The sequence below is a fragment of the Phlebotomus papatasi genome, chromosome 1, assembly GCF_024763615.1.
Source record: "Phlebotomus papatasi isolate M1 chromosome 1, Ppap_2.1, whole genome shotgun sequence".
Classification (NCBI taxonomy): Eukaryota; Metazoa; Arthropoda; class Insecta; order Diptera; family Psychodidae; genus Phlebotomus; species Phlebotomus papatasi.
Genome location: NC_077222.1, coordinates 57,412,336 through 57,435,630, shown reverse-complemented (window position 1 = coordinate 57,435,630; position 23,295 = coordinate 57,412,336). Strand labels below are relative to the sequence as shown.

The following is a 23,295-nucleotide window of genomic DNA, read 5'->3' as shown; positions in this document are numbered from 1 at the left end:
AGTGTTATATGGGTGAAATGTAGACCAGAATATTCTCTATAATTTTGCCGTAGAACTTGAACTCATCGACTACTCAGAAGCCAAGATAAGCGAGGTTTTTTGTTTCTTAACTCGTTTTTTCATCCAGAGTGCCCCAAGTGTTCATTTGTTGAACTTCAACTAAATCAAAGAATTGTTGTAATTTGCGGGACTTTCCATTTAAACCCCTATTTTAAGTGTCTCGGTGGAGTAGAGGCAGTCAAATTGGCATCTGAGTGATTTCAAAGCGTTATTATTTGAAAAATCAATTTTTTCACACTTAAACGGCAAAATCTGAGTGATAGCGTAGTCTGAGCGGAAAATGATGTATGGACGAAATGTAGAGACAAATGTGCTCTACAATTATGTTGAAGTAATCATCAAAATCGGTTCAGCGACAGTCGAGATAATTGAGGTTATGTGATATTGAAATTGGTTTTTCGACTGTGGCGCCCCTGGTGTTGGTCCCACGAAGTTCAAATATTCTAGAAAGTTGTAGCATTTGGTGAGATCTTTCGTTTAAGCCCTCATTCATCAAAATCGGTCACATAGAACCGCAGATATGATTTTTTGAATTTCGTGAACTTTGACCCCTCATATCTCCGGTTCTATTGAAACCACAGCGCACATACGCACCATTTTGGAAACGTCTTAGACTGGACTACAACATACTAAAATTTCATTAACTTGCACAATGCAGTTTTTGACAAAAGTTACTTTGAATTTCGATGAATTTTGACGCTATCACAGCGCCACCTGTGGTGACTTTTTGAACTTCCATCTGAAAGTGCTCATCGAGACGAAACCAAAAAGGTAAAATTTAGGTCGCTATGTTAGTTAGAACCGGAGATAGAGGCCGGTCAATGTTCGAACTTTGACCCCTTATAGCTCGGGTCAGGGGTTATGGATCGACTTAAGGTTTTTTTGTTTGATAGGTATAATCAACGGCTACAACATACTAAAATTTCAGCCCGATGCACAATGGAATTTTTGAGTTATTTAACTTATAAGATTTAAAAATTTTCTTTTTAATAATAGCGCCCCTAGCGGTGGTTTTATGAATTTGCGATGTTAGAAGGGAAAGTGGCATTTCACGAGAGCTTTCCAAAAAGCCCTCACTTTTTAAATTCTGACAATTAGAACCGGAGTTATGGCCATTTTAAGAAATTTTTTTTGGACCCTTATAGCTCGGGTCAGGGGGGTCGGGGGACCTTAAGTTTGGTATTGATGGAAAGCTCTAAGGCCTCGTTATAACATACTAAAATTTGAGTCCGCTCGATGCCATAGGGACGGAGCTATTGAGAAAACAAAAAAAGGGGGTCTTCAAAATGGCGGAAGGAGGGGTGGGGGGTGGGGGGGTCAATGCACCAAGTTGCAATTTTCATCCGATATATAACCTTTGCCGAAAACCGCAAGTCGATATCTTTTTTAGTTTAGGAGCTATTAAGCTCCAAAGAGCGGCCGGCCGGCCGGCCGGGAACGTAAAATAGCCACATATATATTCGGAATCAGGAAGTGGCGAAACACATTTTGGCCAAGTTTGAGGTCGATCGGACGACATGAAATTTTGTTAGGATTATAGTAGGTGAGATTGTTAAGAATCTCACCTAATACGTCAAATCGTTAAGAAATTTACTAACGATCTCAAAAATTTTAACAATTAAATATTGTATGTTCAATCGAAAATATTTAGTACTATTTTTCAAAACTTCTTTCCTTAATAACTATATGTTCTTTTACTATTAAATTTTGATAAGTTTTTAAACAACAAATATAAAATTAAGATGAGGCCATAAGTTATGACCAAATTGATAGGATTACGGACTTGTGGCCACGGTATTCAACGTGTGGCGCCCTCACACCATATGTGACACTATTTTGATTTGGAGAGTTGTCAATTGTATTGTTTTTATTCAATAATTCGGTGTTTTCTGGCAAACATTTAATGAAATTTAAGGTAAGTAATGAAATTGTAATATAAAATAGTTTATAAATAAATGTAGTGTAAAATCTGATTTCAAGATTCCTCGAGAGTTGCACATTTATCTCATGAATTTGTAGTTTGTTACAGATAACCTAACCTTTTTTTTCACTATTTTAGGACAATGATACCAGTAAATAAATATAAAGAAACAAAAAAGAGCCTCAATATTCAACTCACAGGCATTAAGAGGCATTGATAATGCAATGACCGCGACCAGAGTATTTCACGTGTATCACATGCCTCTCACAACTCTCCTCAATAAAATCTTCGGAAAGGATCCGGAAGAAATATCAGACCACGAAGGCTTTCGCAATGCCCTTACAAATGGAGACAGAGGGAATTATGAGGTGGGTTTTTCATGCAGTCAAATATGCATTTTTCATTATAAAAAACGGATGGCGGGCCTCAGTGAATAGAAGGATGACAAGCAATTAATAGTGCAATGCTACAATCATGAGTAAAAACTATAAAAACTTAAGAAAAAAAATAATAAAAATTTATGAAACTACCTAAAATCTTTTTCTTTTCTTTTGCACTTAAAATATTTTATTTCTAAGTTTATTTTGCATCATTTTACATTGTGGCCATAAGTCATTCCACGAGCGGCCATAAGTTCGTAAAAGTGGCCATAAGTTATGAATTTTACATTTTGGGAAAAATCATACTTTTTCTGAGGCTTAAGGAAATTTCCTAATACATTCACCGTGATATATCGAAAGGAGGTACTTTAAAGAAATTACAATTAAAATTTTATCTTATATAGTCAAAAAGAAAAGAAGCTGTGAGCAAATATGTCCTTAATATGGCCATAAGTAATGCCGCTACCCTACTACTACTTCTCCTTGGGAAATCACGATAGTGGCAATATTTTACCAACGGATCGCATAACTTTAACTCTCCTCCAATTTTTGCCTCTCTCTGTGTTCTTTGACTCGTGTGGCTTAAGGTTGTCTCGCATTTTTTTTTCGTCTTCATTTTTGCGTCATTAAAAAATCAGCCAAGAAGACAAAAACGACACTGCCAGTTGAGGATATTTTTTTTCAGCAAAATCACAATGAACGCAAAAAGTACAACAAAAAAAATACACTCAAATTATTACACTGAAACTTGGCAGAGAAACGAATTTTTGATTTTTTTTTTAATACAATTGAATTGTTTTTTGTGTAACTTCGGCCAAAGTTTCAAGGAATAACATAACTTTAAAAAAAAAGTCATACACTTCTTTAAGGTAACTAACCGAATATTTGCAGAAAATATCACGAAAAGGAATTACCGCACTCATGTCGAATGATAAATATTTGGAGAATTTAGCGAGGAGTTAAACAGCAAACTAAACTCAAAATATCCGCAAAAGAATTATTAATAATATCGTGTGGTGTAAATATTGCTATTCTCAGAAGTGTCTCGAATAGTCTCTTTCGTATTTAGGTTGACAATAATAAAATTGTAATATATTTACTTGAAAAAAAAAAAAAAAACAATTGTGAAAATATTATTGAAATTGTTGAAATTTACGTCATTCCTTTTATCTTAATATTTTTGCTCACATTTATTATACCAAAGAAGGTGAACGTAGGGGGAGGCTTTGATGTTTCGCACATACGCTACCATCGGACACTTCGAATTTCTCCGGTATTACTTTATAACTTTCACTGATGGCTATATATTTTAGTAGCTAGTCTTAAATCACACCTTTCCTGAAAAAATTGGGAGTCTAATCCTTTTCCCCTAGTTTTAGGAAACAAAAATTAAAAACAGGTCCAAAACTGTAATTTTGCTGTGCAATATTTCATACGATTGTGCACAATTAATATCACTTTTCTGAAAAACTACTATCACACAGGGTAGAAGGGTTATTAGGAATCAGATTTAAGTAAAAATCTTTTAGGCTGAACAGGCACTTTTTGTGGGTGGAACAAAATTCACAAACTTGACTCAGATTCATCGATCGCACATAGAAGACATGGCTTCTCTCACATTTTCCAAGAAACTTCATTTTAGATGCGATCCCTCATATTCACATCTATTGTAATCTACCGATTTGATCCACCACTAAAAAGGAAAACTTAAAAATCGTAAAGTTGATAAACAAGAAGTAATTTGACTCAAATAGGTTGCAGTTGAGTAATTATTAAGCAATTTTGCATTTCTTTGATATAAAAATATTTTTCAAGCTTGCACAAACTGAATGTGCAATGAAAGAATCACATCTACAATAAGCTCACACAGTTTACAACTGGTTTTTGACAATCTTTGACATAACCTCACTATTGTGTTGTTTTTCATGTCAAAGAAAAGAAATTGTCCGTAAGAAGATGTTTTGTGAAAATTTTAGCTTGTTCACCTGCTGAAGCTCAATATCTGTGCTAAATCCCGATTCCTGCAGCTGCAGGAACAGGGAAATCTTCAATGATGCGCATTCAAAGGTTTTTGTGCATATCCGGCTCCGTGGAGGAATGGTGGAATCTTGTGTGGTCTTCTCGCTTGCAAAGTTTTAGTCAATTTTTAGCTTTAAAAACTTATTGATTCGTGTAAATTTGGTGATATTTGGACTTTTCAAGAAAGTATTCATCAGATTTAACCGTTTCCGGAGTGAAATTCTCGTAGAATCAAGCAAAAAAATGGTTTTTAATGTCAATAAAACATCTCTCATAAAAGTTCCAAAAAAGTGATATTAAAATGTTTTATTTCTTATAAAAATGGTTTAATCAAGTAGATTAGAGTTCCCTTTAAACAATGATGTGCAACTTTTAGTGTCCGGTGCAAAATTTACGGTGAAAATGGGGTGTTCAATGATGGCGTGAATCGTGTGCGATAATAGAAACTTGATTCATCTATCGGACAAATCACCATTCAATTTTCATTTTCCTCTGGAGGAAAATCTAAGGATTTCCTGGGATTTTGTTTGGTGGGATTATGAACCTTATAAGTAAGACATTTTTTTGGCATAGTTGGAGAATCCATACGGTTTGCATGGTAGTCAGAAAAAATCACTGAACTTGAACATCATTTTTGTGTGCGAAAGTTCAAAGCCTCCCCCTACATTCAAGATACAAAAAAAAAGCCAGTTTGAAAAATTTTAAAACTGCAATAAAATTTGTCCACAATATTGAGTTAAATTGTAAGACCCTGGCACTTATATAGGAACAATATCTTGTGACCCAAACCACAAGTAAAAGCAATTTATACGACGGAATAATCATTTCTTTATCTGGGATTTTGTTGTGAGTGAGCTTGAAGGTTACTCGAGCACTCAGAGGCAGCTTGAAGTAGCTTTCAGAAAACAAAAGCTGAACGTAGATTCCAGAAAAAGCACAACGTAATGTTGAATTGAAATGTAGAGATGTTCTAACAGTTTTGCAACAGTATAAAATGAATAGTTAATATTCAGAAAATATTGACTTATCTTGGAAAACGGTAGGAAGCATATGCTTTATGTGAAATAGCTGAATTCAATCGGACAAACGCAATTTTAACACCAGTAGAAGATTTAAAAGAAACGTAGGAGAAAGTGTGCTACCTTCGGACGACTATAGCTTCGAACAACTGAGTTTTTTTTTCAATACGTGTTTTAAATAATTTGACCTATTAATAATTACACATTAATCGTCAGTCCAATGCCTCAAATTTCTAGAAAATAACCCTGGGTCAAATCCATTATGACATAGAAAAAAATGAGTTGTTCGAAGCGCGCTTTTCTCTCTATAGCATATTTTGAAAATGAGATTGATATGAGGAATGAGACTATTAGAAGAAAATCGAAATTTATGAAAAGTTCGGGGAAGTGGGGCAGCTCTAAAATTGGGTTTTCCTACTATTCAATACTTGAATAATGGAATTGATCCTTATTACAATGTAATTTAAATTTAGCTAAATTATATGATAATAAGACACAGTTTCATTTAAAAATAAGAGAATAAAGCCCAATTTTAAAGCTGCCCCAATTCAAAGGTGACCCATTGCCCCCTATCGTAGAGAAGGGATCAAAATGGATTAATCTAAAAAGAAATGTTAAAATAAACTTATTCATATACATACATAAGTCTTCCGTGAATATTAAAAAAAAATGATATTTAAGATATGGATGGACAACACACATACAAAATGAGGAACCCGATTTATGTTTGGTATTAGGATCAATATTTTTTTTCTAAATATTTTCATCAATATTGCGAAATCATCATTATCATTTTCAACTGCTTATCCCTATTAGGGGTCACGGGCTTAGGACTTCTAGGTTAGCAGCCTACGCCTGAAGATCATCCTCCGTCACTTCAGGATATTGAGAAATGAGGAGTGAAATTTATCAACACGACATCATAAAAATTTTGACTTGTTTTACTTTTATAATGTTTTCCAATTTTAAAATTTAAAGTTTTATTTAGTTAGCTGAAATTATGCATAGCCCGTCAGACCTAAAGTTTAGTAATAGAAAGAAAAAGTAGGTGAGATTTTGTTAAGAATCTCACCTAAATGGGCAAGGCTCCCAATTTTAACAAAAGAGAGGTAGAACTAGATATTCAGATATATTACCATGAATCACAGCTTTGAGAGTATAAATTGAGTTATTATGAAATATGGGCATTACAAAGCATTGGCACTTTTCCCTACATTTTAACAATTTTTCTGAAATTCTTTTTTTTTTTCTTTTAAAAATGCAGGTGTTGGAATTGGAGATTTTCTGAGGCCACTTACAAAAAAATCATTTGAAGAAGTAGACAGTGTTACTAGTACAGTAGACTCTCTCAAATTCGGGCATGTGGGACCGAAATGTCAGCCGAATTAGACAGAAATTCGGGCGACAAACTTTTTGAAATGCAACGATTTCTTATTCATGTTCATATAGATATTGAGTTTACACACTCATATATATCGTAAATTGCATGAAAATCCCTCAATAATGCAAAATCACATCAAAACTAAGACAAACCATGCCAAATTTGAGCATATTTGATTCATTTGATAATCATAATCAAACTTGAAAAATGACAACCTTTTTTTTTAAATGTAACCACTGCCCGAATTAAAAAGTATCCCAATCTTAAAAGAGCCGAATTTGCGAGAGTCTACTGTGGATTTATACGAAGTCAAAAAAAAACAAACATTTTCTATTAGAAGATAGGAAGAACTCGCATTTTAACGAAAGATTTATGCAAAGAGCGTCAATTCTCGGATTCAAAGCTCTCATTGTAAAGCTGGCTACGCATTAGCTAAAATAAGGATACGTGGACCTTCAATAAAATTGATAAAAACTTCAATAAATTGAAGAGAATTACTGATGAAAATGCCTCCACAGAGAAATTTATTCGTTTCATTAATAACACTTTGTTATATTGATGAAATTTTTTCCTAATGTGACAGCATAAAACAGTAATCACCAAATCTTCCGAACTACATATCTTTCAGGATCAACCTGATACTATTTAGAGCGTTTAGAAGAGCTTTACACTTTAGGGCAGAATCACATTGACAATAAAACGCTCGCCGTACTCACCGCATTTCGTTAATTTACGCATTTTCTTGTAATTCATAAGCAAATTTTCTATTACCGTATTACTTATCTCATACTCGGTGGCACTAGGTGAAAATAATATAAAAAATTGAAGAAATAAAACGAAAATTCGATAAACGGTGAGCAAAAAAACTGTACAAATAATTTCTCGTACAGTTTTTCTTTGCTCACCGTTTTTCGAATTTTCGTTAAATTTCTTCAATTTTCTTATATTATTCTCACCTAGTGCCACTGAGTATGAGATAAGGTAATACGGTAATAGAGAATATGCGTAAGAATTGCAATGAAAATGCCTAAATTAACGAAATACGGTGAGTATTTTACTGTTAATGTGATTCTGCCCTTACACGGTATTCAGACATAAGGTTTAGTCATGTGAATTTTCTTATCTTTTTCCTTGTCACGCAAAATTTTTGGAAATACAGTGGGACCTCGATAGAGTCAAGTAATTATTTCCAGGCCTGTTGACTCTGTTGATCTGAGTCAATTTGGATCCAAGTTGACTCTATCGAAGTCCGTAGAGTAGAGTGAAAAATAGCTGTTGACTCTATTGGAGATTGACTCTATCGAGGTGCCACTGTATCTGCAAATATGCATTAAAATTGCTGGTCGAGAATTTTAGGAACTGAGCTAATCCTCCAGTCTGAAACCTGTGTAAGGGCCCAAATAGACTCAGGCTGATCCTCGAGAATATTTAGCCTGTAAATTTGCCAGTAAAGATTTATCTTAAACTGTCATACACTTAGGGCTTAGGAACATCCAGTTAGAGTTCCTTTTTATAAATTTTCATTACATAATCCTTTATTGTCAAGTTTTACAGACTAAATATACTTGAGGATCGGCCTGAGTCTGTTTGGGCCCTAAGGGCCTTGACAGACCTGAGGATTAGCCGAGAGACGGCTTAGAGTAATTAGTTTAGAAATAATTGTCAAATTACATTTCCATCATTTTCCACTAAGTCGTCTCCCAATATTTAGCCAGTAAAATTTCGTTGCAAAGATTAATCCCAAACTGTAATACACTGAAAACTTATGTGTTTATACATTCTTACGACTTAAGCCGAGAGATGTCTTAAGAGTAACTATAATCAAAATAATGACATGACTAAATTTCTATCAATTTCCCACTAACTAAGCCGTTTTTTGGCTTAATGGCCTTTACACACTAGAAAAATTTATGTGCATCTTGAAGCAAATTCCCTATTCTTGTGTAGGAAAAACTCTTTAATATGGACATAAATTTCTCTAATGCGTATAGGCCATAAGCCGGAAGACAGATTGGTCAGAAACTGATGGAAATGTAATGTTATTTTTTTTTTTTTTGAATATAATTACGTGAAGTCATCTTTCGGCTTAAGTCGTAAGTGTCTCAAGAACCATAGGATCATCGTTTAGAAACCATTTACATATCGCTCCTTGGAAATTACAAGGGGCCAACTATTTTTCGGCCATTTTTCAGGAAACAGCATGAAAGATTCAACTTTGTGTAAATAAGTATCTCAATTTAATGACTGAACAAAAACAATTTATTTCTTTTCTATTTGTATGAGCATTAATATAAACATTGAAACTTTTATATTTTTACCTTTTAAAACATGTTTTTTAATGAGTTAGCTCCTTGTCGTTCTAAATGATGTGCAAACTTTGCTGAAATTAGAATGACAAGTCAACTTGCTTGAGTTAGTCCCCTGTTTCACAAAAATTTTAACAATGGATATATTTTGTGCCCCTTTATTTCAAACAAAATTATGCAAGTATTCAAAAAGATTAAAATTTTGAAAAACTTTTCTAATAACGAAATTTAATGACTTAGGGGAAGTGTACCAAATTTCGGCCAGCTTCTAATTTCGGCCACTTTGTGTGTAATTTCGGCAATGCAAATAAATTAATTAAAATTATGTATGTAATCTTCGAATAGTCAATGAATTCATTTTGCTTTCAAATATTTATTCATTGTAGGATGTATTAACACAAAGACCATTAAATTTTAGGTATAATTTGAATTTAAATTGCGTTGTAAAAACTCAGTATGGAAAGAGTCTTACAAAAAATGTGACAGATCGATTGTGTTTCTAGCAGTCTTGTGATTTATGGTGAAGTGCAGAAGGTTTTCCTTCTGTATTTTTCATGAAAATTGATTAATTTTCATTAAAGATTGTTTCTGTTTATGTTAATAGTGAATCAATCTTTAAATTTCGGGTTAAATTTCCCAACTGGATCCTTTATTTCGCGTAAACAAGTATATACTTTGTGAGCGTCTCTCCGGTGAGGAAATGTTGCCTATTCCGGCAACATCTTTTGCTTTCCTAAATTTCTTATCCATTTTATGTTTTTTTTTTCAATTTCTGAGTTCTACAATGTCGAGAGAAAAACACCATCGCTTCTATGAAAAAGATGATGTGGAAAAGGCCTTGGAAAAGTTCAGGAAGGGCAAATTGCTACGGGAATCTGCGCGTAAATTTGAGATGCTACTCTTCAGGTTTTCAGGACAAATTACACGGAAGATCTCAGGGCTTGTTGGTCATATAAACGTATTAAACTAAATATTAAACTCGTTCCGTTTGACGTTTTGAAATTTTCTATCCGTTGCGTCACAAAAGGCGGTCAGAAAAAAGTTGGCCGGTATTCCACACAAAGTGGCCGGAATACGACCCAAAGCAATGTCTATATTTTTAATAATTTTTCAATATTTTAGGAAGTGATTTAAAGAAAACAAAGATGATAAACTAGTTTTCAAGGTTCCACACAACCCTCCCGAAAAGGAAGTAACAAAAAATATCAATATGAATTAAAAATAATGCATTTCAAACTTAGGACTTCGGTGGTTATATGCAACTATGCCGAAATTTGGCACACTTACCCTATATCATCTGAAAATTTATTAAATTGTCTTTTTAAGTGCATTAGAATCTCAAAATCGCAAAAAAGTGAGTTGACCCCTTGTAATTTCCAAGGAGCGATATTATTTATTTCATTCACTACCAAATATTACTGGCAAAATATTTTCGAGGATCAGCTTGAGTCTATTTGTGCTCTAAGGCCATTTAGGGTTAACAAAATTACATAAATTTTCTCTTGAATTTAAGTCTTCAAAAACATGTCCTTGGGACTTTAATTTTTTTTATAGGACTTGCCATTCTCTAATAATAGGATTTTTCGAACTAAAAAAACAGCCCGTGATTCCGTCATTTGAGTCTTTTTCAAAATATAAAGATTATAACTCGGAATGTGCTGATGTTCCTCAGCACTTTCCCATTGTTTACAGTTTTTACACACACTGTGCTGAAAATTTGTGTTCCTCGCAAATTCTTCTCACCCAAACTCCGTGCCAATTGCTTTCTCAACAACTTGGCCAAAGCCAAAAAAGACTACCCAAATAGCCTCCTCAGCGAGAAATCTCTCAAAAATAAGTATGCTGTACTTTCACACGAACCACAAACACAGATGGGCATCGGAATTGCGTAGCACTCTCTGGAAAACCAGATGAAGCCCTTGGAGTGACCAGCTTCCCGGAAATACAATAGCTGGGATTTTCTTCAGACAGCGGAGACCGCTGGGAAAAAGGCTTCCTTGGGATTTTCACGGTAGGAAGTGAATTTGGTAAAAATGCAAATAGCAACTGAAAATTGACTTCCCATGGATTTTGCACAGAGACTGAACAATTTTTTTTTTTTGCAAAAGGTCACTCCGATGGAGGATGTGTTCGGGTGTAGACACTTACTGTAATGTTTATTGTCTCGCCCAGAGAGTTGGAATCATTGGGCAAAAACAGCTGAGATTGCTGATGGGGCCTCTTGTTTTTTTTTTTGTTCCGTTCCTACACAATCAGGGTCGCCATTTTCTGTCCAACAAATTGTGAACAGAAAATTTTGCTCCATGGAACATCGTGTGGGTGCTTTTTGGGGAAGAGAGAGTAAAGATGATGCATGGTAATTTATGCTCGTGGCATTAAGTAAAAACGAAATTTTTGCTATTGATCCATTTCACTCTACGACGTGAAATCACTTTCTTTGGACTACGACGACGGTATGAAATAAACATCAAACCCCACCCCATTTTTTGCACACAGCGCCATTGCTCATGGGCATTTTCAGCTCGAGACTTCCGGATTTTGAACGGGAGCCTCCCCCATATCCAGGCGTAATTTTGTCATTGGACTCATACAATTTCTGGGCAAAATGAATTATTTTGCGATGGGATTTTACTAGGAAAAATTGAAGGTATTTTTTTCCGTGGCAGCTGCTGAGGCTCCCCATCATTCATTCACACACACACTTACAAAATCTACGCACATTTCCACACTACTTACGTCTCGCAACACACACTCTTTATGCAATATGACTCGCACACACTCCTATTTGCACTTTATATTGATCGCTGACTCGATGTGTACTAATTTCCCATCAATTTTCACACAATTCACCTCTCTAGAACATCATTGGTGTATCACAAACCTCTCTAGAAAGCACTTTTGAGCATTTTTCCACACTTTTCAGCACACACTGCTCGAGTTTTTCAGGTGAAAAAGCCCAAAATTGCAAGACCACCTCAGCCTTTGTGTTTTTCTTCAAGAGCGCACTACACTGTATTGCCAGATGAAACACATATGCAGATGGCAGCACATTCGCCTGCAGATTTCACATTTAGATCTGCAGGCATTTTCCCCTCCTTTTTTACTCTACTGAAAAATTTCCCCTTCAATCCGCCGATGTTTTACCCTCAGTCAAACGGAAATAGCCGTAAGTAGAGGACGTGTGGAAGGAAGAAAATTCTCCTTTTTGGAAGAGTTTTGGAGCAGAGAGAAAAGAGGAAATTTTAACAATATAGGACAGTGGCTATAAGAACAACCCAGCATTGATCGTTTGGACTTTTAAAAAGTGGAAAGACGGCGTAGCTTATAAATCTTTGCAAAAAATTTACAGGCAAAGACGATATTTTCTCTGCAGCCATTTGACGAAAATTTGATGGTTACTAATTGTGATGGTATAATTAATAATTGATCGAATTTCTTGTCTTTGTGCTAAAAGTGAGTGATTTGAAGACCCAAAATCCAACAAGAGACAAAAGTTAGCAGCAAAAAATTCCCCCCAGAGAGCATTGAAACGCAATAAATCTCCATTGTTCTTTGTTTGCAACGAAGCGGCCATCTTGTTTTAAATTTTCTCTTCGAAGCTTGTGTTTGAGACGCAGTTTCTGTGTGATACGCAAAAGAGCACCCTAAAGTCTCTTTTGGCCCCTTAAAACAGTGTCTCAGTGGACTGATTACTATTAGGGATTGGACAATAGTGCAGAAATAGTGGTTTCATTTGGCAAAAAAAAGAGTTTTCTGTCTGAAAAAAAAGTTCATTTTTTTGAAAGAAAGAAAATTTCTCTTTTACCCCCTCTCCATTTCTACGACACAACATTTGTCGTAGTACAGTTTCCCGCCGCTGCGTTGCGCTGTTCAATGCAGAAAAATTCAAACGAGAGACACAAATGGTGTTGTTTTGGATCCAGCAATCAACGGTGTTTTGTTCTGTGATAAAATTTCATTCTATTTCGGTAAAGAAAAAAACACTGGAAAATACCACCCGCACTTATCATAAAGATCATTGTGTAGCAACTAAAATTGTGTGATCCAGAGCAAACAAAAAGGTGAGAAAAAAAGATAATTTAAAAAAAATAGATATTACAGTTGTCGTAAAAATAATAGAATCAGTCACAAAAAAAAATCCTGTATTTCCACTTATAAAAGGTTTAAATTCAATATTTTTAAAAATTGAAAAAAATTGCGACTCATATACTCATGTGGAATCGTAAAAATAAAAATATATCTTTTAAAAAATATCTACAATAAACTTTATTTTTCTATAATATAAATCATATCCTTCAATTATAAATTTTTGAAAACATTACAGTGCTAAAAAATTATAAATTTTCATTGGAATAGCACTTTGATTACTCATCCTTTAAACATCAAGTTCCAAAAAATGTCTTGAGTATCGGTCTTCAGCTTATAGGCTTAGCCCAGTTCCTTAAGGGCCTTGACAGACATGAGGATTAGCCGAGAGACGGCTTAGAGTAATTGTATTGGAAATAATCGTTAAACCACATTTCCATCATTTTCCACTAAGTCGTCTCTCGGCTTAAGTCGTAAGTGTGTCTAGGGCATAAGATCATAAATTTCTCTAAACAATCTCTGATCTATTTCGATGTCGAGCAGAATTTTCTCTTTTAGTTTTTTATTCTTTTATTGAGATTTTGTGTATTCAAAAAATTCTAAGATGTTCTTACATGACTGGCATGTACAACCTGAGAAAGAGCTGCGTTCCACCGCCTTGCTCTGGAGGTTGGTCACCAACGCTAAGATGACGGTGGACGCTGAAAACTAACCGGGATCTCATTAAAACGAAACTGTACTTCGAAAACTTTGTTGATGAATACAATTATCTATATATCTATCTATATCTAGATTCAATATGTAACAGATCATTTTCCCCTCACTGAAATCTTTTTTGAAATTTTGCATTTTTTTATACATCTTAATTTTGAGAGCCGTATAATTTTTTCTCTGCATATTCAGAAGGATTGTCTTTTGTGACCTACTCGTCCGTAACCCTTTAAGGACCATTGGGCCTCGAATGACCCAATAAATAAATCCATACGGTTATCTCAAGTTATGTCTAAAAATTTAGTAGAAAAGAATCATTTTTTCTGACTGCCAATTTTTAATCCACTCGTCTCCAAAGGGTAGAACATTTATCCATTTTCCGTGGTGCAATTAGTAAGAGCGTTCGGCTTTTGGGCGGTGTGACCCTTGGCTCGACTGTCACAGTTGTGAGTTCGAGTCCCGCCCGGTGCAAATAATTGAAGCGTCTGAATAATAAACTTGTAAACTACACAATGTACAAAATGGCAATAAAAGCCCGGTTACATCGAAATAAATAAAATAAATAAATAAACCCCTTGCCTCTACTGTGATCGCGGATTTTGGGCATCATAGCTAGTTACGCTAGTCACCCATATCTTTCGATACTTCACCATTTCAGTTTAGACTTGATTGCGAAGCAAAAAGCTTAAATTTATTTTTACCACTTTGTAAGAGTTGAAGCACCTCACAACAACAACACCATCATGATATCCCAACATAATGAAGTCTATACGTATATACACGATTGTTTTGCAATTTTATTTTAATCCAATATTTTACATTCTCAAAATTATGCAAGGCCCTAATAAGTAAAAGCTTTCAAGATCTGAGATCTATACGGCATTCAGATAAAAATTATAACATTAATAGCTTCGGACGGACAGCTTTTAAATCAGAATAATTTCATCAAATCGAAATTCATGTACCATTAATTCCGAAACTTTTTGCATAAGTTTATCCCAGTCTTTTGTACTTTTCTTCTTTTAAGCATCACACAAAATTCAATTTAGTTCAGCCTAATTTTAAGAGCGAAAGGGTGTAACAAGTATATGCAAAACCTTTGAAAATGAAAGGTGTACCAAAACCATTCCCGATTTATGAACAACTAAACAAACGAATGCTTTAAATTTTAAGAGTCTCATGGATTATTTGGCCTTATTCAACTATTCTAATGTCGAATGTTATGGGTCCGGCACACCTTTTAGATCAGGAAAATTTCATAGAGTAAAAATTCGCTTCTCTTTTTTCCTCAAAAGGTTTGCATAAGTCTATCCCACTCTTTCGGTTTAAAAATTGGACCGAACTAAATTAAATTTGGTGTGATGTTCAGAAGAAGAAGATTTCACGGTAAAATATTTTCCAGGATATAACGTGAGTTTTATTTCAACTTGTAGGCCAGAGGACTAAAAAAAATAAAACAAACATTAGAGAAATCTTTATTTTAATATAATTGTTTTCCTTTAGCACTGTAACCCATTAACCATTTTTTCAAAGTCCACAAAGATTTTTTTTAATTAAACGTTTGAAAATTAGGGCAGGCATAAATACATCCTTCGTTGATTGGGTAATCAGAGGATATTTAGTAAGACGAAATTAGAGAAGTAGAATTTCTGTTATGTTAGGAACCCTTGCCCGGTACTTTACAACCCTAACATAAAATAATAAAATTTTCTAGCCCAAAAGTGAGAGAATTTATTATGTGGACACGGACTCAAGCTGATCCTCGAGATTGTTTAACCCGTAAAATTTATCAGTTAAGGAAATTTATGCAAAGAGCGTCAATTCTCGGATTCAAAGCTCTCAGTGTAAAGCTGGCTACGCATTAGCTAAAATAAGGATACGTGGACCTTCAATAAAATTGATAAAAACTTCAATAAATTGAAGAGAATTACTGAAGAAAATGCCTCCACAAAGAAATTTATTCGTTTCATTAATAACACTTTGTTATATTGATGAAATTTTTTTCCTAATGTGACAACTTAAAACAGTATATCACCAAATCTTCCGAACTATACATATCTTTCAGGATCAACCTGATACTATTTAGAGCGTTTAGAGCTTTACACTTTAGGACAGAATCACATTAACAATAAAATGCTCGCCGTAGCCTCACCGTATTTCGTTAATTTACGCATTTTCATTGCAATTCTTACGCAAATTTTCCATTACCGTATTACCTTATCTCATAATTAATAATTATAAGAAAATTGAAGATAAGAAAAGGAAATTTCGATAAATGGTGAGCAAAGAAAACTACGAGAAATTAATCGTTCAGTTTTTTTTTGCTCGCCTTTTATCGCATTTTTGTTTTATATCTTCAATTTTCTTATGTTATTATCACCGAGTGTGAGATAAGGTAATATGGTAATCGAGAATTTGCGTAAGAATTCCAAAGAAAATGCGTAAATTAACGAAATACGGTGAGCATTTCACGGTCAATGTGATTCTGCCCTTAATCTGAGACACTTTTTCTTTTAAGCAGTAATGCAAAATTATCTTTATAAAATATATTAACCGGTAACCAGACAAATACTTACCTGGTTACGCACGTGAACTTGAACTCAGGAGTGTTCCAATTAAAGTAATATAATAGATTTTAAGTGTAATAATATTAATTTTTTTTTTTGGAATATAAAAAAGAATTCACCTAATCTTAATGATCTTCATTTGACTTTCATGATAATTTAATGAAACCGCGAAATATTCCATTTTTTTTTTTAAATTCTACAAAGATGTACTCTTTATGTGAAATTACAGAAGCATTATATTTCTTATACAGGATAAAAATATTTAAAAATCGAAAACACCCACAATGCTATTAATTTTCTCTAAATGAGAAATAAGGTGACTACAGTAGACTCTCTCTCAATTGGGCATTTGGGGCAAAATGTCATCCGGTTTATCGATAGATTGGGGCGTCAAAGACTTTGTAAATTCCACAAAAATTGCTCAATTATAAAGAATCACGATAAAATAGGAAGAACTACAGGGAATTTGATGGAATTAGCTTCATAATTGATCGTGAATATTGTCAACAAAATGTTTTGCCCGATGGAAAAAGAGCCGATTGAGCGAGAATCTACTGTATATTATTTTTACGATTACTGTACATTACGGTTTTTTTTACGTTCATACAACATGAAAAATTCTCTTTGATATCGACTGCGTGGTAATATAGGACATCACCTGGAGGGAACACACATTGCATTTTTCTTATTCGTGTAAGAAACAAATCACCAATTTTACTACCGCGTGGAGAATAGTTATTAAGGGAGCTGCGTAACATATTATACATGTTCAGTGGCAATTCCGAATTTTTCATTGAGTGAATTGCCACCCTGACAATTTTGGGAAGAAAAAAATAAATAAAGGACAAAAAGGATAAGACTTCACAGGAGAGTACAAAACGAGGAGCCACAGAAACAATGACGAATTCGCAGAATAGACCCAGCAGTGGCGGAAATCGCTATAGCGGTGGTGGACAATTTAGTCCGCCACATCATCATCAGCAGCAGCAGCAGCAGCAGAAAGGAGGCGGTGCCTCTGCGACTTCAACGCCAAATGGGGCACCAAGTAAGGGTAGTGCGCGGAAGTCTCGTAGTCAGAGATCACCGAGCGGAGTCACGTACTTTGCAAGTCAGTCGACACTGTACTTTACGCCAGTTAGGCAAAAGAATCCGACCAGCCAGTCAGTGACACCAACCGGTCAGCACCAGATGATGAGCTCTTCACCGCCCAATTTCTCACATTTTGCCGGCAGTAAGTGCTACGAGGCACCCGCCCCCACGGCACTCCCGCGGCCCCCAGATCACTGGAAGGTGCCAACGGCCAAGGGGACGATGATACCTACGCCTCCAAAAATGGTGCCAGTCCTAAGTACATCCAGCAAAAGTTGTGCTGGTGTTCTGACAGACGGAAAATCTGACATCTTCTCGCACAATCTCAAAATGCTGCTCAATATAAAGGCCTAGGTGAAAAATAGCATTGATGCTAAAAAAAAAAATTGACAAAATCGTCAAGCTGTGGATATGATTAGAGCAAAGGAGGATTCAAATCGTGAGCTTTAGATTTAGAGTGTGATGATGATGATGTAGTAAGAAAGGGGAGCCAAGATACGACAATGTGCAGCCGTTTGACAAGTAATTCTTCTTTTATTTCTGTTCTACAAGTTTTTTTTTGTCTCTGCAAATTATTAAGAATATTTTATAATTTTTTTTTAGTAACTGTTTACCATTTCAAAAGAAAATTAATCGAGGAGAGGTGTATCTTTTAAATTTTTAATAATAGTATTTTGACTATTTGAGTGACTCAGTGAGTGTGTGATGGAGAAGCATCATTTTGATTGATGTGGACAATCACACAAAATACTATTGTAAATCATTTGAAAGACTATCCCAGGGGAGAACATTTCAACATTAAGAGAGAGAGATATAAGCATTACATGGAGAAGGAAAAATGTCGTTTTGTATTGAAATTGATGAAAGTTTCTTTTTTACCCTAATCATTTGAAAGAATCATTGAAAACTAAATCCTTGACCTGTATAATCTACAATTTTTAATCTTTATTGATTATTTTTTTCGAGAAAAAAAAGAATAGTTTTATTTGGAAATTGTGTTATTTTACAAAGATTTTTTTTTCTGAAAATAATCTCATTTTTGTAAATTAATCAGTTGATGCAAAACAGATAACAAACCAATTAGACGATTTTTATAAATGTAGAATAAAAAGATTTAAAAAAAAACACTCAACACAAAACGAATACTATTTTTCTTGTCATTTTTCACCAGTGTGCTTTTTGACAAAAACCTCAAAACTTCGACAAACCATATTAGTGTTTCTTGCAACATAATTAATTGTTACTTTTAAAATAAAAGAACCACCTCATTTGATCTATATAAAAAAAAATGAAGTAAACTAATAATATAGATGTCAGTATTTGAAAAAAAAAATGAATTTTGACTAAGAGAAAACAGAGTCTCTAGATTTTGAATAACAATTACAACTAGTTGATCCTGTGATAATTGATATAAGGGACGACTTGTAAAACTTTACACACCAGAAAGTTTTTGGCTGAAATACGATGGCTATAGCGAAAAAGGAAGAGATATTGCAGAAATTAGGAGATTCATGATTGAAGCACAAGAGCTTTCATTTTGTGTACAATTTGACAATGAAATGGACTTGAATAGAATTCTTGGCAATTTAAGTTTATCACTGTGTATTTTTTTTTAGAAATCATTTCTAGTAGCTGTAAAATGGATCAATGCAAGGGGACTCTTGAAGCATTCATTTTAGCGTTTGATTGTTGAATCCTAAAGTAAAGTAGAAGTGTACAAGTGCATTGGAACGAACAAATTACCATTTCACTATGCATTTTAATTCTAGCAGTTTAACAAAATGTCTAAACTGCTAGTACTTACATTGTCGAATCGGAAAACTTGATCTTTGATTTCGTGAAGAAAACAGGAAATTTTTAGATTTTGATGTATAAGTTCTAGCAGTTTGGCTTTCATCTGGAGAGTATAAATTTTTGAACAAGTTCATCGTTTCTCAGCATAGTTATCTGATGTTCAAAACAGAAGATTCAAAATTGTCGTGGGAAATTATGAAATGTCAAAACTGCTAGAATTTACCTAGCAGTAATATCACGAACTCTGCATTTGCGAAGAAATGCCATCAAAAGAGGGAACATTTTAACAACTTATTGATTAATCAGCAGTTTTTGTGTCTACTGTTTATATTACACAGCGGATGCAACAATTGCCGAAGGTACGTCAAAACTGCTAGAATATACATTCGCAGTTTGACATTAGCTGTCAACAACAAATTGCTTTAATTCCCTATAGCTCTACGCCTCGGGAATGGGAAAAAATCAAAACTACTAGAATTCATATCAATATTTCTAGCAGTTTGATAATCATTTCATAAAAAAAATATAAGGAAATTTGTTCTCAATCTTCGTAAAATGTACAGAGACTAACTCGGAACTGCTAGAATTAATGGTGCTTAATCCAAAATCAATGCGTTAGTACATTCTATTTTACTAAGTTTTTAGTAATATGGGATTATACAATCGGGCGTATAATTTTAGAAAGAAAAACCAAAAGAAGTTGCATATGCTGATTTAAATTTAAAGCTATTAGAATTATTTCTAGTAGCTACTTTTTTCAGTTTCATGCAACTTTTTGGAAAAATGTGGACAGAGTTCCCTTGCAGAATTTTAAATAAATAAAATATTGCATTTATAAGATATGGAAAGTAGATTTTCACTAAAAAATAAATAAATAAAAATTGGACAATTTCCCAATCACTGATAGGAAAAATAGTAGTTTTAACATTCCACGTATTAATGATTGTATTCTTCAGTAGTAAATATTTGCAATAATTTTCTACATTTTACTTTAAAAAAAAAATCAGTTGCTCTCTTAAATGGAACACCGTGAAACACTAATACGCATTCTCGAAGATCTTTTTTGTTTTTTAAATTTTTTTGTTTGGTTTTTTTTTTACTTTCAATTAGTCAAATTAAAATCAATATGAAATAAAATATTATAAAAAAAATTTTGAAAATAAATTGTAAAGCAGTAGATATCACACAACCGCCCAAAATATTTCAAAGTGTGACCCGAATCTATTGGAATAAACAAAAAATTAATGGTAAAAAAAAATTGAAAGTCAAAGAATTGAAGTAAAAAAGAAATGTCATGAGTCCTTGTGGAAGACAAGAAAGGCAAGAAGAATCTGATGGGTAAAAAAAAATATTTTAAACAAGTTAAACAGTACAAAGATAGAAAAATAATGATGGTAAATGAAAATTGATGATGAATTTAGGTGGAAGGAAGAAGAGGTGTAACCCACTCGATTTCAATAAAAGGTAATTACAAGAAGAAAATAAAACAATGATTTAAGGAAAAAATTACAAATAGTGAAGTGAGAGTAGAGGATGAAAAGAAAATAAATGTTGCCATCGAGAAACTACTGACATTCTTCGCCAAAAAATTCAAAATGTAATTAATAGAGTAAAAGGCATTAAGAAAAAAAAATGCATGATGGGAAGACAATTTAATGTTTGCTTCAATACCATTTTGATGAAATATTAAATTTGAAAGGTAAACAAATTGGCTTGTTAAGCATAAGAATTTTTGATGAATTATCATTTCAGTGAGAGCCACAGGTAAATTCAAATTTTATTATATCGCGCTTTTAGGTTTTTCTTTCTTTTTTTTATTTAAATGAATGTTAATAAAGTTTTCAAAAGATTATCTTTTAATTTGTTTTAAATCCCGAAATACTTTTTTTTGCAATGCAACGTATAGAATTTTGAAAAAAAAATGTAAATTTGAATTTACTTTTGGCCTTTAAGAAGTTGGAAAGGTGTAAGAACACAAAAAAAAAACCTTAGTAAACCCTAAAGATAGTTTTACAAGAGTGAAGGATAAAATTTCAAAATATAGTTTTTAAGGATTAATAAGGTGATATGAAAAGAAATAACAATATGCAAAGGGAAGAATTTTTATTTTATATGTCTTCCACGAAACATTTTGTCAACTTTTCTAAATAAAAACAAACAAAAATAAAAATGTGAGAAGACATGATGATAAGAATGAGCTGATGATGGTCAACAGAAAATTGTGCAACATCGAATTGTGTTGAATTTGCGATAGATAAAATTTTCTAATTTGCTACAGAAAAAAAATTAGTAATTTTTTTGTAGAAGTGATTTTTATTGATAACAATAATACATTCAATAAAAATCGGCGTATTTTCGTAAATTCACGCAATAATAGAAGAAGAAATTGATGGAAACACAAATTTCTAATAAACTAAATAATTATTAAGGGAAAAGCAAAAAGAAGTTTGAAAGAAGAATAATGAAAGATTTTAAGGATAAACATAAAGAATACATTTCAAATGGTGTTTTAAATGTGATTTGAAATCCGTGTAAAATTTATAATATTCAGAACAGAAAAAAAAATCAAGAAGATAAATGTAAAAAAAAATCCGTGTATAACTCTAAAAATAGAAATTCTCAACCAAAAATTACTGTAGACATTGTACATTTAAAAAAAAAGAAACAAGAAATTATTAATGGCAAAATTGCAATAGTTCAAATTTACTTTCTTCACCTAAAAGAAAAAAAAATCAGAATACTTTTATTATTACCCAATAATGCAATGTGTTTTTGTTTAATTTTTGTTTTATATGCTCATCATTTTGTTTTTTTTCAAGAGATATTTTATTATTTTTAAATAAATATAGAATTTTGCAGTATATTGTAGATTTAAACAAGAAAAAAATTATACCAAGAAATAAATGAGGTCTTTAATTTAAAAAAAAAAAACAACAACAAGAGAACAAAACCTTTTACCAAAATTTTAAAAATTCCACATTTTTTTTGCTAAATAGATAATAAAACCAAAATTTCCCAGCTTATATATCTTTTTTTTTTAATTCTAGCGAACAACAGTATTTAAAAATAATTCTTTCAAAATCGATGAGCGTCAATTATGGTTGAATTTTTCTGACTAATGCAACCTCAAAATCAATTCAAAAGATGGAGAAAAAAATAAAATAGAGATTTTAAATGTGAGAAATAAACAAGCGTAAAGATTGAAAAATGTGATTTTCATGATAAAAAGAAACAAATGATTACAGAATAAGTTTTAAGAAAAAAAAGAAGATGCATATTTACTTTCATAAAAGACAAGATAAAAAAAAACTGCACAAAAAAAAAGAAAAATTTTCCTAAACAATCACTTACCCTTTTCCCCAATCCCAAATATTCCTTTCCATTCCTCGGGACCCGAACGGTCCCCACAGAGATCATTAAAGAGTTTAACATCAAATCTTAAAAAAAAAAAACACAAAAACCAGTCCTTTTGAGGACTAAAAAAAATCATATCAAACCCGGTCTGGAGGAAGGATGCTATGCAGAGTGCTCGAAGCAGACAAAGAAGTGACTGATAGAACAATGAACTCCCTCTGCCTGGAAAAACGTTCTCAATCCAATTTCTCAGCTGCTGGTGCTCCCAATAATACCGCGGAGGAAATGATGGTAAGAGAGAATATATAAAAAGAAATCATACCATTTGCTACATAAGAGATTCCATTATGGAATTTATTATTGGCTTTTTCTCTCTTCAACTTTCTTTACAACCCACAGCTTCAGTCTTTGTGAACTTTCTGATTGTATCCATATACGAGGTTTTTTTTTGTCAGGTTTCTTTTTCAGAAGAGGCATTGGAGCTAAATTGGAAGAAGACCGAGGAAGATGGCTGTCGAAAGTATAGGAGATGATTTTAAAAATTGAGTTTTCAGGTTTACTTTGGAGGCTATAAAATAATAATGAAGGTGCGCTCTTAGTAGCAGAGA

General features: G+C 33.2%; 2 protein-coding genes across 8 annotated transcripts in view; one reads left to right on the top strand and one right to left on the bottom strand.

Annotated features, from left to right (window-relative positions):
• The window catches only part of LOC129808193 (RING finger protein 44), a 43,472-nt gene extending 31,351 nt beyond the window's left edge, over positions 1 to 12,121 (bottom strand). The window contains exon 1 of one of the 6 annotated variants that reach the window (XM_055857993.1): positions 11,823 to 12,121. The gene's annotated coding sequence lies outside the window, so the exon portion shown is untranslated. Of the gene's footprint in view, positions 1 to 10,829; positions 10,850 to 10,946 lie in introns of those variants that run through there. The other 5 variants (XM_055858004.1, XM_055857965.1, XM_055857983.1 and 2 more) reach the window with 5 other exon arrangements.
• Positions 12,122 to 12,223: 102 nt separating this feature from the next.
• LOC129808781 (proline-rich nuclear receptor coactivator 2) lies at positions 12,224 to 22,663 on the top strand. Of its 2 annotated transcripts, XR_008752458.1 has the most exons (3): positions 12,224 to 13,147; positions 17,101 to 18,061; positions 18,143 to 22,663. XR_008752458.1 is itself a non-coding variant. In XM_055858641.1 (2 exons), the coding sequence occupies exon 2, from the start codon at positions 17,348 to 17,350 to the stop codon at positions 17,891 to 17,893; it is 546 nt and encodes a 181-aa protein (XP_055714616.1). In that variant the 5' UTR covers positions 12,224 to 13,147; positions 17,101 to 17,347; the 3' UTR covers positions 17,894 to 22,663. The 2 variants fall into 2 exon arrangements, 1 of the variants encoding a protein (XP_055714616.1); XM_055858641.1 differs by having other exon boundaries at positions 17,101 to 22,663.
• The last annotated feature ends 632 nt before the right edge of the window (positions 22,664 to 23,295 follow it).